The 15,084-nt window shown below is 32.5% G+C and overlaps 1 protein-coding gene across 2 annotated transcripts in view; it reads left to right on the forward strand.

Moving 5' to 3' along the window:
- Positions 1-14,171, forward strand: part of NUP107 (nucleoporin 107) — a 35,731-nt gene extending 21,560 nt beyond the window's left edge. The window contains exons 13-28 of one of the 2 annotated variants that reach the window (XM_039865960.1): positions 408-498; positions 635-711; positions 2,471-2,530; positions 3,179-3,324; positions 3,446-3,494; positions 5,493-5,562; positions 5,970-6,088; positions 6,804-6,842; positions 7,143-7,293; positions 7,610-7,722; positions 8,336-8,438; positions 8,902-9,062; positions 9,875-10,000; positions 10,384-10,497; positions 13,292-13,459; positions 13,824-14,171. In XM_039865960.1, coding sequence (XP_039721894.1) covers positions 408-498; positions 635-711; positions 2,471-2,530; positions 3,179-3,324; positions 3,446-3,494; positions 5,493-5,562; positions 5,970-6,088; positions 6,804-6,842; positions 7,143-7,293; positions 7,610-7,722; positions 8,336-8,438; positions 8,902-9,062; positions 9,875-10,000; positions 10,384-10,497; positions 13,292-13,459; positions 13,824-13,931 — 1,695 coding nt within the window. In that variant the 3' untranslated portion in view covers positions 13,932-14,171. Of the gene's footprint in view, positions 1-407; positions 499-634; positions 712-2,470; positions 2,531-3,139; positions 3,325-3,445; positions 3,495-5,492; positions 5,563-5,969; positions 6,089-6,803; positions 6,843-7,142; positions 7,294-7,609; positions 7,723-8,335; positions 8,439-8,901; positions 9,063-9,874; positions 10,001-10,383; positions 10,498-13,291; positions 13,460-13,823 lie in introns of both variants that reach the window. The other variant, XM_039865958.1, reaches the window with a different exon arrangement.
- The last annotated feature ends 913 nt before the right edge of the window (positions 14,172-15,084 follow it).

Consider the following 15,084-nt stretch of genomic DNA (forward strand, 5'->3'; position numbering starts at 1 on the left):
CATTTAACATAAATATCAGTAGAGTGAATGAGCAGTAAGTAGCCCCCTGTCATTCTAGAAACTAACAACGTTTTTATAATACTTTTACATAAATCATAGATCATCAACCTCTTTTATCCTCATTTGTCTCTAGCAGAATTAAATATGTGTAGGCACCATGGGAACCTCTTGGTAAGCCCAAAGTCAAAGAGCAAAGGGATTATTAGGAAGAGAAAGGCAGAGACCACAGAGAGACATGCATACACTAATAAAGTGAAATGCCATTCATTAGTAGTTATCTACATTATCTTTTGTAACAACTGTGCCAGAAGTTATCTAATCCTGTCATATCGCTTACACTTTTCCATAAGGCACAAGTACTTCTCCTGTACTACACTTTGACTAACTGCTTTTTCTTGTTTCTGAAGGCACAGCGGCTCTGTAAACGCTGCGGTCAGGCATGGAGAGCTGCGACACTTGAAGGCTGGAAGCTCTATCATGACCCTAATGTTAATGGAGGTATTTTAGTAGATTTTATTCTGAGAGTTGGGAATATATTTAGCTCTAAATGCCAATCTTTTTGAAGTTTTTGTTTTTAGAAATTGATGAAAGATCTCTTTTTAAACTATATTTTATTTCTTTTACTGTTTTATAGGAACAGAATTAGAGCCGGTTGAAGGGAATCCATATAGATGCATTTGGAAAATAAGTTGTTGGAGAATGGCAGAAGATGTAAGATATAATAAAATATTTCCTGATATTGATTTTTACTCTAATTAACTGAAGGTCTGGTGAAGGTGCTATAGTTTTAAGTAGTATAAGCCTAAAATTCCTATTTTTCAAAGAAATTCTAATCTAGTTGAGGAACAGAAACAGTAAATTGGCAGGCTTAACTACTAATCAGAACTATTTAGACCCTGAGAACTAAAAATTAAACACTGATTTAAGGCAAAAATATGAAGGAGGTGCCACATGAATTCTGAGCATAAGCATTGGGCTAAAGCTGGTTTCTAGGAGAGAGAATTGAATTGAACTTTTAAAATTTAGTAAAATTTAGGTTGTTGGGCATGAAAATAAGAAAGAATTCTAGGTAGGATGCATAGGTTATGACATGACTTATGCATTCCTAAAAATCACTGCAGCATGCAAAATTGTACAAAAAACCACAGAACTTTTGGGGGGGAAATGAATTAAGAGCACAATACTCAAAAACCATAAGAGATACATCAGAAGATAAACACTTAATAGAAACAGTACAGTTTCACACTGTTAAATGGTTAGGAAATACATAAATACTATAGTAAATGTGGCACTTTACCTTGAGAGAGACCCGAAGTTTGTGAAATTGGGTATTAGAGAGTTGCTGCTTATGAGTTACTGGGAAGTGGTAAAAGGAGGTTGTCTGAAATCAGACAGAAAATTGTAATACTCAGTGTTAGTTTAGCTTATAACAGCTGATGAACTGAGTTAGCTGGTATATGTTTGAGGTATGTTACTTTTGTGTATTTCTAAGTGGCCTGTTCAACTGGGTATAGTTTTCTTCATTCGCTTAGCGTTTCTTGTGGATGAAATTGTGCATAAGCAAATGGAAAATTTGCATTATGTTCAGATTGTTCCTCAATATATAAATTGCCTTGGAACAAATTCACATTTTCAAAACAAGCATTGTAGCAGAACTGATTGTAAGGGGAAAGATGATTGAAAGAGGTAAATTAAGAAGAAGCAGTGGTGGTCATCAAGTGCTGCTATAAGGAATTAGAACTTTTTTTTATCATAGATAGTGGTGAGCCATTAAAACCTGGAGGGCACATGACAGCAGTGTTTTAAGATTAGTGTGGCAGTGGAAAATAGACTTAAAATTGAATGGACTAAAGGTCGAGAAGCTAGTTAGGAGCCTGTCAGAATTATTCAGACACTAAGTAATAAGGACCTGGAAAGGAAGGGAGCAAGAATGGTCAGGACCAGTAATTAGAGACAAAAGGCAGAGGAGGACTCAGCCATATAGTGAGAGTCTCTGAAGTCTCTCAATTGGATGATAAGAAAACTGGAAATGAGATAATTCGATGAATATTATTAATTCTGTTTAGAAATTTGATGCAAACTGATGACTGACATGTTCCAAGTGCCTTGTTTTCATGTTTTTAGGTCAGTACCAGGTAGTATTAGGTATTTAGAAACTTTGTAGGGAAAACCACCTATACAGGTTTTATCTGGAATAAAATTTGACTGTTATAAATAAAGCACCCATTAGAGTTGGATCTGCTTTTACCCTGTTTGAAATTTAGATGTTTGACTTTTCCTAAAGATTTCAGCATTGATATATCTTCAAACTGAGGAGTCCTTCTTATTACCCCACTAGATCTTTCACTAAAGTTTAGAAACTGTCGAATAAATAAGTTCAATTTAGAAGACATCGCAGAATTCCAGATTATGAAAAAAATTGACATTTTAAGAAAAACAGTATTTCAAATTTATATTTTTTGTATTTCAGGAGCTTTTCAACAGATATGAGAGAGCAATTTATGCAGCTTTAAGTGGGAATCTCAAGCAGGTATTCAGTCTCTATTAATCTTTTTTCATGAAATTAAATCATATACATAAAATATATAATAAATGTTATAAACTTGTTATTTTTTACGAGTAGCAATGATAGAGATAGTAATGAAATATAATAGTGACTTGAGCTGCTTAATATGATGTATCTCATATATCAAGTGATATATTAGTACATGAAACCAGACTTCACCTTCTAAGATTATAAATTTAATTACAACATACATTTATTAAAGACGTGTAGTACCCATAGCTTTGTGCATAAGTGTATCACTAAGGCCCAGTGACTGGATTATCTTACATATGTGTGTGTGCTTCTTACAACTCCATTACCCCCTACATTTTATAGTTATATTGAGGGGTATTATACTAAATAGTTGAAACACCATCTTATATCAGCATGGAAAATTAATGCTGTTGTGAATTCAGTATGGGAAAAAAAACAATTCAAAATTATTAGAAGATGTAGTTTGGTGGTGGGGGTGGGGTTATTTGGTATATTATAGTTCACAATATTTTATGTCATTACTTTATGGTCCATGCTAGTGGATGGTAACTTTATGGTCCATGCTAGTGAGTGTAACTGCTTTTCCTTTCTCTTTTGTTTGCCATGTCTGTGTGTTTCTGCTTTGGAATTGGGGAAAAGCTTCTTCCTGTCTGTGATACCTGGGAAGATACAGTGTGGGCCTACTTTCGGGTAATGGTGGACAGTCTGGTAGAACAGGAGATCCGGACATCAGTAATGACTCTGGATGAAACTGAAGAACTCCCTAGGGAATATTTGGAAGCAAAGTGAGTTTGTTGGTTTGTTTTTAGTCATGGTGATTTGTGTATGCTCTGTCAGGTTTTATTTTGTAGCCCCTGTTTATATTACTAATATTATTTTATCCTTTTCCTGTTCTTTCTTTTGAAGTTGGACTTTAGAAAAAGTTTTCGAAGAACTTCAAGCTACTGATAAAAAGGTAAATATTAATATGAATATTTTATAATAACTGGAATAGGAAACAATACATGTTATGTTATGCACTGCAGCAGAAAGGCAAAAAAATATGTGAAACCTTATTTTCTCTGTTATCCAAAGGAGAGACATTCATATATAAGTATTACATCATTTGTTTCTTTGGTTTAGGGTTGGTTTCATTTAAATATGTGATATGCATGTACTCTTAATTTATCTTTCCTTTTGAAAAATTAAAACACATAATGGAAACTTAACAAGACTTTCTTTAGGATAGATTTCCTGAAAGCAGGGTTGCTGGGTTGAAGGGTGTATGTATGTTATATCAATTAACTGGCTGTAGCAATTACTTCATACTCCAAGTAATTTATTAATGTGTCCATTTCCCTATATGCTCACCTGTCCCAGATACCATCCTTTTTATTTTTGCCAATTCATCAGATTAGGTGGGAAATAGGAGTGCACAGTTTCACATTTTTCTGTGTATTCATAAGGCTGAGCAAGTTTTCTTTTGTTTATTGAACATTTGTGAGTTTCCTGTTCAGATATTTTATTCATTTTTCTTTTGGGTTTTATCTTTTCCTTATTATTGTGTAGTAAGGAAATTAATGCATTTTTGTCAAGTGTAATAAAGCCAGTCTATTATTTTGGAGATTTTCAGCTAATGAAAATAAGAAAGTCAAGGAATAGATATAAATATTAGAAAGGGGGGAACATTTACATATGAAAGTGTAAATCTAGAAACTCAAGACTCAAGTTACTAGAATTAAGTTCTTGTTAAAGTATCTAAATGCAAAACAAAGTTATAAAAAATCCTAGCCTTTCTATACTTGTGACAACTAGTTAGAAAAGGATAGAGCCCTCCCAAACCGTCCCATTTAAATTATAGTCAAACTATAAGATACCTAGAAATAAAAATTAACCAAAGGGTTAAGAGACTTCAGAAAGAAACTATAGAATCTTATTGAAAAACATGAATAAATAGACGTACCACGTTTCTGGATGAGAATATTTAATGTAAATGTCATTTATTCCAAAATTAACATAGAAACCTAATGCTTTAGGGGATTATATTTAGACAGAAAACTTCCAAATGGAAGAATAAGAATGGCAAGAAAATTTGGAAAAGGACAATAATTATGGGATACTTGTCTTAATAATAATGTAAAGATACAGCAGAGTAGTACAGAACTGCCATAGGAATAAATCAATAAAACACAAAAGTCTATATTGGATCTAAGTATAGATGAGAACTAAACTGCTGACAAAGTGACCTTTTGTTTTAGAGGAAATGGCATGGTTTAGATACCTGGCGTGGATATAATTGACTTTCTATCCAGAAAGGAAACAAAGCTAGATCCCTACCTTATGCTGTGTATTAAAATAAATTCCAGATGGAACAAAGGTTTCAATGTAAAAAGAATAAATGCTGAAAGAAATTTTAGACAACTAAATAAAAAATTTAAATATTTGATAAAAAATAAACCATTCAGCTCAAGAAATCCAGCTGTAGGTTACTTGTAAATGTTTTTTTCTGCTATGTGCCTACTCACTATTTTGGTGGTTTTGATTACGCTCAGTGCCATGTGCAGAAGAGAATACCCAAAAAATGCTTTTAAGAACTGCTGTTCATGTTGAAAGAAAGCTTTATAGTTTATTCTGCTTAGGTCACATGGCCTTTTCTTTCCACTGTGGAATGCCAAGGAAAACAGTAGTAAAATATTTAAAAAATAAATAAAATTTACAAAAGTTTAATAACATTTAAAAGATCAGATTGTTTTATCACAGTTCTCTGCTGTCAAAGATATTGTTCATTCCTGGGTTTGTAAGGCTTGAATATATTCCAAAGGCATTATCCTTCCTATATTTTATTTTGATCTCCTAAGATCCTTCATTTCCAACTTTATGTTTCTTCAGAGTTTGACATTTTTAGTTTAACAGTGAGTACATACTGCAGAATGACCACTAGAAGATTTATGAAAAATGTAAAAATTTTTTTCAGAGAGTTCTAGAAGAGAATCAAGAACATTATCATATAGTTCAAAAATTCCTTATCCTGGGAGACATCGATGGTAAGATATTAAATTTTATTTTACTTTGTATGAGTTCTTTGTTTTCTTACAGTAATTTTTTAAAATTAAATTTATTGGGGTGACATTGATTAATAAAATTATACAGGTTTTAAGTGTACAATTCAATAATATGTCATATGTATATTGCATTGTGTTCTTACAGTAATTTCGTAAAAAGTTCTCAAAGCAATGCATTTGAGTTACCCAGTCTTTTAATCTTTATAAATATCAGCCTATTTGAATGCATCTATCTACTTAACTGTTACAAAGTTTTATATGATGGTTAGTAACAATGAGGTAGTGACTTAATAGAACTATAGGAATGTGGTAAGTGTTCTTGGTAATGTTTATTTATCTTCTTTTGCTTTTTATCCCTATCATTGAATTTTCGCTTTGATGGCTTGTAGGTTTGATGGATGAGTTTAGCAAATGGCTTTCCAAAAGCAGAAATAACCTACCTGGACACCTGCTCCGCTTCATGACTCATCTCATTTTGTTTTTTCGCACTCTGGGACTACAGACCAAAGTAAATAAAAATGAACCATTTACCTTTCTCTGCAAGGCTGATGGTTTATACCTATCATCAAGAAAATACTACTTTTTTGTTGTTTTTTAGAAATGGTGTTAAGGTTGCAGAAGTCTTCTGTATAGTGCCATATGGTCAGTCAATGATAACTCACTGTTGATGGCATGTTAGGGTTCTAATCTGTGGCTGCAGAACGCTGATTGTCACCTGGTTTTTGGTAAACTTGTAACTTTAATCCTCATGAGGACCTAACTCTCAATCAGCTAAGCTAACTGAACCAGACTAAGTTCTATATGAGATTTTAAACCTTTATTTTCTTTTTTGTTTTCCTTTTTTCCTAAATGATTGATAACATTTTGGTCAGAGAACATGTAGAGGGCAAAATGATATAGTAGTTGAAAGCTTGGATTTTGGTAAGAATCCTGGGTTCACAGCCTTACTCAGCAACTTATAGCTTTGTCATTCTAAGTAAATAAAACCTCCATAAGTCTTAGTTTCTTTCTTTTAAAATTTGAACAGTAATAATAACTACCCACAAAGAGTATGGTAAGGTTAAATTAGGCAGTGCATAAACTTTGCTAAGCACTTAGCCTAGCATATACTTATTGCTCAATAATAAATATTAAAATTATTTAATAGCAGAATGTTTTATTAGATATGTTGCTAGTACACATAAGCAGTTATGTTTATAATTATGTCTTTTTTTCCTATGAAGGAAGAAGTTTCCATTGAGGTTTTAAAGACATACATACAGGTAAACTTTGAGAATCCATAATTTCATTTTTTTGTTTGTTTTGCTATTTGCATGGATACAAAAATTAGAATGATAATATTTTAATACTTGGTAGCAGGAAATTCATCAGAATCCATAAGAGATCTTTTAATTATCATAAGTCTATTTTTTTTAGAATTTCCTATTTAACAGCACAAATCCGTGTTTGTATGAATTTTTCCTGAATATGTTTGAAATTTGAAATGAACTCTTTTCAAAAGTATGGCTGATCCTAGAACTTGTTTTATTATTGACACACTTTGGTCTTTTTCTATTTTTCAGCTTTTAATAAATGAGAAACATACAAATCTCATAGCATTTTATACCTGTCATTTGCCTCAAGACCTAGCTGTTGCCCAGTATGCATTATTTTTGGAAGGTGTTACAGAATTTGAACAGCGTCACCATTGCCTGGAGCTGGCTAAAGAAGCAGGTAAAAATAGTTGAGAACTTCATCTCCTGGGCTTTGTAGGCAAATTAACATTTTGGCTTTAGTAACATTTATCCTCCTAGTTTTAAATCTTATTTCTCTTGAGAGAATTTCAGTGAAATTCTGTTTCAGGAATAAAATATACCGTAACTCACTTGTAGAGTATCATTTCATTTTGGCATTTTCTTTGATATTGTCTTTCGTAGTTTGTTATAGTTCTTAAAAATTGTTATTTCAAATTTACTAAATCATTGTGACTATTTAGAGAATATTAGTGTGAATGATTAATTCTTGTTTTTTGTCTTCAAAAATTCTTTAGATTTGGATATTGCAACTATAACAAAAACTGTAGTTGAGAATATTCGAAAGAAAGATAATGGCGAATTCAGCCATCATGACCTGGCCCCAGCCCTGGACACGGGAACTACTGAGGTAAAATGGAGAGGGAGAAGTGTGTTACGGAACTCCTGATAATCCCTCAAGTTGTGCTTTGGTGACCTTCTTCCTTAAAATTCTCTGGCTTCTCTCTCTCTTTTTTTTTTTTAAGAATTTTTCTTTGGCAGCCAAAACCTTTTAAGTTATAAAATTGGGAGCAAACTTAAGGTGTTATATAAAGGATTACTTTTAGTAGTAGTATGTTAGAGGAAGCTTCTTTAATAGGAAAAACCTGAATTGGATTTTTGCTCATCAGATTATTCTAGCTACTTGATCAATCATTAACTCTTACATAGCTTATTTCTATTTTCAAAAAGGAAAGTTTTATGTAGGAAAAAAAATTTAATGTAGCGCTTAATCACATGGTTAAGTTAGTGGAACATAGAATATATAATTCCAGATTCATAGTCTAATAAGTTTTTCTGTAATTTAATAGGAAGCTATTAAATGTGAAAATAAACTGAGAAAAACTAGATTCTTTCATAATTTTGTATAATTTAAGGTGAAATGATGTTCACTAGTCATGCAGGTATAAGTTAACTATCAATTTGCAGAATATCTTAATAACAAAATTGATGTTTCCTTCTTTTTTTTTTAATTAAATGAATAGGAGGACCGTTTAAAAATTGATGTAATTGACTGGTTGGTATTTGACCCAGCACAAAGAGCAGAAGCACTAAAACAAGGCAATGCGATAATGAGAAAATTCTTGGGTATGCTGTATTTTTATATTCTTTTTTTAAAAGTTTTTGTTCAAATCCATATATTCTTGAATTTTTTTTTTTTTTTCCTAACCCTTCCACTAGGGGAGGGTACAAAACAGCCACTCATATATATCAAAACTGGTATTATGAGACAAAACATGTTTAACAGTGAATTTTCATGTCTTCCATTTTGCATATAATATTAAGGCTTTGAAAAATGTAATCCTTTTTTTAACACTCAGAAGTATGTAAAAGTAACTGCAATGTAATGAATCCTTCTGTGACGGTGTCATTGAAATAAGGAAAACGCCTGGCCATTAGGTAGAAAGGTCACCCAGACCTTTAACAGAAGTACCTTGGGACCTGAAATGGTTACAGCTCACTGTGAAAGTTGCAAACCAATGATTAGACTCTTTTAGAAATCATTACACAGAAATCCACATATATTGAAAAATTGTATATCTTTTCATAGCATCAAAAAAACATGAAGCTGCCAAAGAAGTATTTGTGAAAATTCCTCAGGATTCTATAGCAGAAATCTATAATCAGTGGGAAGAACAAGGAATGGAAAGTCCACTTCCTGCTGAAGATGATAATGCTATCAGAGAACATTTGTGCATTAGAGCTTATTTGGTGAGTTGTAAAGAAAACAAATATGGTGATAATTTTTCTCATCCACTCTCAGACTTTGAACTGTTTCCAGAAGTGGTGATTGACTCATTATCTTACTTTTCTTGTGACTGTGGTACTGACTGATCCACAATTGCACTGAAATCACAACTTGGTCTTCATTAGCATGAGCCTCTAATCAGTGCTAACCAACCAAGAACATCACATATTGTAGACAGTGTATGTGATTTCTGAAACTTATGTTTCCTTAGGATTCTTTGAATGCTTGTCTCAAATTTAATATTTCTGCTTTTGGCAATAACTGAGAAAAGCAAGATATTCTATATTATGACTAAAATAACAACATGTATTTAAAATCTGTTCAACAAGTAATGAAACTACTACAGTGTGCTAGGTTCTAGGATTAAGTCTGGATAGCTTTCTGTCTTTGCCCTCTAGAAGCTAATAGAGCAGTCAAAAAGACAGATGTGCACATCACAGAGTGATAATGTCATAGAATGCTGAATGTCAAAATACATATGTGATCAAGGTGCTGAGATAGGAGTAGGTGCCACTACACATAGACACACCACCACACACACACACACACACACACACACACACACAACCCCAACACCCACCCACACTGTTGGTGTTTGTCACTTTACAAAACACTTATTCACAATGATTTTTATTTTGCATAAGAACTTAATATTAAAGTTTTATTTCTTGATGCTGTATTTTGACTTCTTAAAACCAAATTTTAAAAGCTTTGTTGAACATACGTGAAAAGTTTAATCTTTTTTTCTATTTTTCTATTTTATTTTATATTTTAGGAAGCCCATGAAACATTTAATGAGTGGTTTAAGCATATGAATTCAGCTCCACAAAAACCTACTTTGATACCTCAACCAACTTTTACTGAGAAAGTGGCTCATGAACACAAAGAAAAGAAATATGAAGTAAGTTGAATATAGATGAGACCTGTCTGTCGCATCTTAACAATACATGCTTATATTTAAACAGGTCATTTTTTCAGCAACTATATTCCTATTATAACAGATGATCTCCCTGTTAGTGTTCTACTTTGAAAAAAAGCCATCTGTTTAGTTACTTTTCTGTAGATAATTAACCAGACATGAAACATACCTTCAGATGACAGTAGTGTTTATTATTTTAGTGTTTTATTTAACTGCAATCTGTCGATGTTTATTTTTATATTATTTGACTAACTAAATGTTAACTCTGTAGAATGATATTCCATATATCTACTCCTGTCTTAGTTTACAAATACATTATTTATTGGTTTTAGTTCATTATATATCTGCCTATGTTTGTTTTACAGATGGATTATGGTATTTGGAAAGGGCATTTGGATGCCCTTACTGCTGATGTGAAGGAGAAAATGTACAATGTCTTATTGTTTGTTGACGGAGGATGGATGGTGGATGTTAGAGAGGTAAGTTAAGCTGTGTGCATTGTTTATAACTAAAAGCAAAAGAACAAAGCAAAGCAAACTGTGTCTTTTAAAATGTTTTCTCTCTGAATAGGAGCATTTATAGTTCTTATATAACCACTGTACTTATAACTGAACACCCCATAATTTAAACCTAAATTGAAAATACTATAGCTAGGGAATAGGAATATTTGGCTGTTGGGTAAACTGTTTCTTCAGGTTTAATATGTTCACTCAGGATACTAAAATCTAATTTTTTAAAATTCTAGACCTAAAATTTTAATTATACATGTATTAAACTTAATTTAGGGATATGTCTTACTCTAGTATGAGTAAGACATATAAAGCAGTGGCTCTCACCTCTGAGCTATACATTTACCTGGGAAGCTTTTAAAGAATGCTGTGTTCCACCCCCAGAGGTTCTGGTTTAATTGGTCTAAGGTAGGGCTAGGCTTTTTTTTTAATCGCCTAGAGAGCTTTAATGTCTAGCCTAGGTTGAGAACCAATTACAGAAGTACTGAATGCCATAAGAAAAGCATAAATTAAGTATCTTGTGAGTTCAGGAAAAGAAAAGGTTGAAAAAATCTGGACAGGATACTTTAAAGGTATAGCATTTGACTGATTCTTGAAGGAATGGGGTAGAATTTGGATAAGCTGAGATGGGGGAAAGGAAGGATACTGTAGGTAATAATGATGTGAGAGAAAGACACTGAGGCCTGATCCCTAGGGCATGACAGAAACAGTGAATAATTCAGTTTTGCCCCTGTAGACCTGATGATCTATCCACAGAGAACTGGAAATGCTGAATTCTTGGGTATTTGGCATATTATTTTGAACAGAGAAAACCATAGAAATGTTCTTAATATCTTCTGACATACCCATATCCTAATATATTCATTTTTTTTTTTTTTTAACTACTATCTTTTTCTAGCTTCTCTGGTTTCCTTTGTGACCAGAAGCAAAAACAATAGGGCCAAGAAATTAGATTTGAGCCCGTTTGCTACTATTCCTGATACAGTAATTATCTTTAAAGTCTTTACTTTTTACCCTAAAATTGATAATAGAACTCTGCTGACTTCATAAATAAATTTGAAGCTTTAGCAGGTTCCTCAAGCTAAACCTTTCCCTTCTGATTTGTGCTGGTGCTCACAAAGATAACATCTTAGTGTTCCAAAATGCTAATTAAATGCCATTTAAATTTTGAAAAGACTTGAGTGCCTTATTTATACATAAATCTTTTATATACTTCTAATTATTAATTAATTTTAGTAGATTAGATAATGAAAGCCACAAATAGTCTGAAGTATTGTAAAAATGGAGTTGGATTAGAAGGCAATGAATGATATTTTTGTTTTAGCAAATATTTAAAAATCAATATTCGGTCTCAATCACTTCTTCAAATCTAAATGAGACAAGAGATTTCTTGAACAACCAAATGGTAAATAATGATATTTTGAATCACCTCAGCTTAATGCTCTTACTTATTCAACAAAGTTGGGAATTGTCAGGGCTCCTGCTACCACATATATCACTTGTACAAGAATTAGGAAAAGCTAAGAAAATGGAAAGCATGTATTTTATATTTCCTTTCATGTATTTATATCTCAGAACAAGACTAAAAGATTTGTAAGACAGTAATTTTTCCTTTGTGTGGAAACCTGATGTAGGTCACTAAGTTAGTATAATTGCTCATGGATAGAATTACCAGATTACAGTTTATTGTTTCACACCTCCCCTTATATCTACCTTTGAAAAATGTTTTAGTGACTTAATATTATAGCCTCTCACATGAAAATATTTTTAGTATTTAATATAATTGTCATAAGGAAGAAAATTTTTCAAACTTCTAAGAAGACAGTGCCTTTAAAAAATTAATTTTAAGTATCAGGTTTTTCAAAGGACCACTTACTGTTTTTAGCTTGTCTTGTTTTCTGTTTTGTTTTGCACTATGAATTCTATAGATTTTCTCCCTATTTTTAAGATTATTTAAGAAATTTTAGTGTGGTTGGGTACCTTTTTTGTCTTAATTTTCAAATCGGTTATAAGAAAATGTAGTGGGCATAAAAGGTCTATTTCTTCTGCACTGCATAATTTCTTAGAAAGGTCCGTGCATACTTATAGAGAAATGCTAATTGTTTTTTCTACATTAAATTTTCCTCATATATCTATTCTGCCTCGTTGATTGTATTTTTCAAATCTATAGGTTCTTTCAGGTTTTCTATTTTTAAAAAATTAATCATAAATTCATTCTTTGTTTAAAAACTAACCAAATATTTGCAGTGAAGTTGTCCCTCCCTGTGCCCCTCTCCCCTGGTCCAGACCCTTCCCAACTGTAATCACCACTATCAGTATGGTGTGTCCTTGCAGACATCCTTTCATCTGTCTGTATTTCCATTTGTATATATCCAGGGGAATGGCGATTGTTTTCTGTTCTGATTGTTGCTCTAGTGGTACTTTGTCTCTAACTCTTATTCCTATTATGCATGTTTTTATTCAAGACATAGTAAGTTTTTTAGAAATACAAATGAGAAGCATTTTATCTTCATTATCAGACCTATGACTTCTCTGTAGTATATCTTGTTCATCTTCATGCTTTTTTGCTAAAAAATCTTGTCTACTAAATACCGTGATTGAAACTCTCCCCGTGACTTGTTTTATTTTTAATGAGCATGATAAGCTTTAGAGAAACTTTTTAGCTTCTACCTGTTGCATTTTGGTTTTGATTCAGTACTTGATTTTTTTAATAAGGGTATTTTGCTTAAAGTTATTAAAATGACTACTTGATGTCTGTTTCTAGGATGCTGAAGAAGACCACGAAAGAACTCATCAAATGGTTTTACTGAGAAAGCTTTGTCTGCCAATGTTGTGTTTTCTGCTTCACACCATATTGCATAGTACTGGTCAGTATCAGGAATGCCTTCAGTTAGCAGATATGGTATCCTCTGAGCGCCACAAACTGTATCTGGTAAGTTCTAAAACATTGATACTTTTAAATTTTAGTGATTTGATAAGCTCCGTAGTAATTTTTAATTTTACGAATTATGTTTATACTTTTTAGCTGCACTTAGATTTTCTTAAAGTAATAGTCCAGTTCTAATGATTTTTTTTTCCAAAATATGTATACATTCCTAAGCAGTTATTAGTATATACATTGGCTCAGAGAAATAGCTTTGAAATTCCTAGGCCATGCTAACATACTGGACTCAGGCTACATAAATATTGAAGAGGAATTTCTCTTGTATTAGGCTAATCAAGCTGATTAGGTCACTGTAAGTTCATATCTTCTTGTTGTCATTCTTAACTTTTTCTCTTTTTTTTAAAAAAATCAGGTATTTTCTAAGGAAGAATTAAGGAAATTGCTACAGAAGTTAAGAGAATCCTCTCTGATGCTCCTAGATCAGGGGCTTGATCCATTAGGATATGAAATTCAGTCATAATTCATCTACTCTTTGTAATCTTATTAATTTCCATGATAAATGGAGTTTTTTTTGTAAAATATACGTATTTGTAATTATTGGTTTTTTCTTTTGCATTGTGGGGGAAAATGTAAAATTTAGACATTTGAATTTTGTACTTACAGAATCTTATGGTAACAATGAAATTTTAGTGTATTATATCAGTATTTCCCTGTTTATTAATAAAATTATTAAAAAATTAAAATTTTCTGTTCTTACAAATTCTAGGATTGTCTCTCTGTAATGTAATAAGAAATTAAATTTCCTATTCTACTTTTTCTCTGTGCTCATAAGTGCTCTGAAGAGGATGGAAAGTAGATTTAAGCCAGGTATATAATTTCTCATCATAAAATTTAGTACTTTGAAGACATTTCTAGTTTATTAACTCATTTAGCAAGCCTGCTACTAAAATAAGTTGGAGCATGTAAACCGTTAGTGTAGTATCTGGCACACGGTAAACACTGAATAAATTGAGGAATACAAAATGAGTAAGGTCTAATCCAGCTCTTCTAGTAGGGAAATACAACAAATATATACTTTCAATGCCATTCAAAAATACAAGGAATCCAGACAGGAAGAAACTATTTCCAGCTCAAAGGTCTCTGAGGAAGTAGCATTTGAGCTGAGGTTTGAGTAATGCACAGAATTTGCAAAGGCAAAGATAAAGCACGAGAAGGGTGTGGCACTACAGGTCAGGAAGTCAGTATGAGCAAGGCCTATAAATGCTAGTGCATGTTTATGAATCAGCAAGTATGCCAGACTTACTAGAGTGTAGGACTTAGAAGTGGAGGGAAAAAATTAAAAAGAATGTGACTAATAGAAAATGTGGTCTGGATTAGGAACATCAAAACTGACTAATCATCTGAATCACCTAAGGAATTTATTAAAAATGTATTTATAAATGCCACCCCTAGAGATGTCTGGCTCAGGAGGCCTGGGATGGAGTCATGGAATTTGTATTTTGAAACATAAGATGCTTTAAGTGCTTATAATCCTAATTACCTAAGTTTGGGCCATTCTGGCTTAAGTCAGAGGTGGGTATTGGTAGTTCCGTACCCAGTGCAGGCAGCAGTCGTTGATCATAACATTGTCCTGGCATCAGTTGGGAAGAGGTGTAGAGACAAATGGACTCTGC

This window comes from Pteropus medius, unplaced genomic scaffold (genome assembly GCF_902729225.1).
Source record: "Pteropus medius unplaced genomic scaffold, Ma_sr-lr_union100, whole genome shotgun sequence".
NCBI classification, from domain to species: domain Eukaryota; kingdom Metazoa; phylum Chordata; class Mammalia; order Chiroptera; family Pteropodidae; genus Pteropus; species Pteropus medius.